Genomic DNA, 2,241 nt, shown 5'->3' on the forward strand with positions numbered 1-2,241 from the left:
CACATTTACAGACGAGAAACTCTGCTTAGCAAGCAAGTGCATGAAAATCAACTCAAATCCAACTGAAAGATAAAAAGAATGGCCAAACCCTTCAGAGGTAAATGTCACATCTCTCCTGTTGAGTTTGGTGGAGATTTATTTTTTCGTCAGGTGGGAACTTTATTTCGGTTTAGTTCCTAGACATACGGCAGATTCACGAATCGTCTGTGTATGTCGATTTCAGAGGGATAAATCATGCGTCAGGTTATGATCTTGCACTGAAAAACCACACATCAGAGTCCTGTGTTCCCAAGTGTTATTTATTTAGCTTTTCCCCAAAGTTGACCATGAGGCATTTCTCGATTCAAGCTTTCACACTTACAGCAATAGGAAGGTGAGTATGGTTGCCTTTAAGACAAGCTGTCTTGAGATCTCTCCATATACTCTATTTGTTGAGAAGATCTGACCAAAGCCACATTTAAGCTCCGCATGTTAATACTATCGCATTCTGAAGCAGAGAACCTCAAAAGGAACTAGCTCAATATTGTATTTTTACACGACAAATGCACGATTTCAAAACGGCTGGCTTGCCTTTCGGTATGTGTGACGCCACTGAACTGTGTTAGACGTGTGAGGTTCATCAAGTCTTTCTCACGCTGCATTTGGTGACGCGTTTGCAGAGGAGGCCACTATATACAGCAAGTACACTGCGCTCTAAAAAGGCTGTTATATACACTTTTTAAAAACATAATTTTGCTCTTTTATATTATTGTTCATTCATTTGCTTGAAAAATTAGAATTGCACCAAGGACAATAACTGCTATTTGATTTCTAGTAGTACAGCTAATCACAGGTTATTTTCCAGCGTCCACTGAACGTCCGTTAGTAACGTTTGATTTCCCATCCCAGATCCAAAAACAAAGCAAAACAAAAAACACATAATATTCACATTCCATATAATCTTTACAAAAGAATACAGTGCTCTCTTTCGTCATAATGTCACAGACAGACCAAAGTTGCGAATAAAAGTTAAAACAAACATACTTCACTTGATATACTAATGCTTCTTTGTGACAATGCAAGATTCCATTTCTTAGAACAATAAAGAAACAGAAAAAAGAGAAGAAGTTCTATTACTACCTTGCAAACGCCCCTGAAACTTTGTTGCGTTGTATACTGTAGAGTTCATAAGACGTCTATGGTGTGATACATTCCTCCACTTGAAATACGTCTGGATTGGCACTCCAGTACTTTGTAAATAATTTTTTAATTTTGTAAATAAAGACTTAGCGATATCCACAAAATGAGAGGGTTACTTGAAAATCACATTAAGCTTATTCCCACGAAAGTGCTTTGAACTTATATTATTGCCACTCTACATCTGTGAATTTTGACACAAGCAATATTCCTGCTCGGGAGTCAGAACTGTAAGGTAATAACTGTAAAGATAATAATCTCCAGTCAATAAACTCTGAATCATTATTTTGAAAATATCTGATACCATTTCCAAAAGTCCAAATCAATAGATACAAAATTAAAGAGAAAACAAAATAAACCTGACACAAAATCCGCTTTAATATTTCTATACATCATATAACTTAATTATAAATATAACTATAACTACAACTTAATTTTTCTGAAACAGATTTGCACTTTTTACAGTATTGAACAATTCAACAATATGATGTCCAGAAAGCCTAGCAAATTAGTTTAGTTTCATTGGAAAGAGAGAGAGAAGGATTAAGTGAGAGAGGGAATGAGTTCAACACAGATTGCCAGTTGCGTTTCTGCTTTAGTGCTGGGAACGATGGCAAGACACACTATTCCTCTGTGTGTCGGCCTCTGTTGTGGAACGTCAATAAATTTCTAATAATGTGCAGAGCTTTAAAGAACATTTTTTTTACTCCAATGCTCCAAAAGGGTGCTGCCAGGGTATTTGTAGCGTGTCTGGCACTCAAGTTTTTACCAACAGATTAAGTTGACTTAAAGTAGGCACAGGTAATTGTACACAACTTCTATAACTCTGTTTTTTTAGTTTATTAAAAGTGTTTCTACTATGCCGTTTCCTCTATTCAAAATACTGGCTTTAATAACCTCCACCTACACATTCACTGTCACTCACACCTTATGCCCACCCTTTTGGGCGCCTATTAAACATTTGACTCCACAAAGGGTCTCTTTGGTTTGATGGGCGAGGTGGGACATTGTCTGGCATCGCGGGAAAGCTGGCGGTACATGTTCTCCTGGTACGCCTGTGCCACG

The 2,241-nt window shown here is 37.3% G+C and overlaps 1 protein-coding gene across 1 annotated transcript in view; it reads right to left on the reverse strand.

The window, feature by feature from the left end:
• Positions 1-1,324: 1,324 nt before the first annotated feature.
• The window catches only part of LOC107571758 (protein TANC2-like), a 42,735-nt gene continuing 41,818 nt past the window's right edge, over positions 1,325-2,241 (reverse strand). Inside the window, 1 exon segment of the mRNA XM_016258120.1 lies at positions 1,325-2,240. Coding sequence (XP_016113606.1) covers positions 2,130-2,240 — 111 coding nt within the window. The 3' untranslated portion in view covers positions 1,325-2,129.

The sequence above is a fragment of the Sinocyclocheilus grahami genome, unplaced genomic scaffold, assembly GCF_001515645.1.
Source record: "Sinocyclocheilus grahami isolate Dianchi unplaced genomic scaffold, SAMN03320097.WGS_v1.1 scaffold1648.1, whole genome shotgun sequence".
NCBI lineage: Eukaryota > Metazoa > Chordata > Actinopteri > Cypriniformes > Cyprinidae > Sinocyclocheilus > Sinocyclocheilus grahami.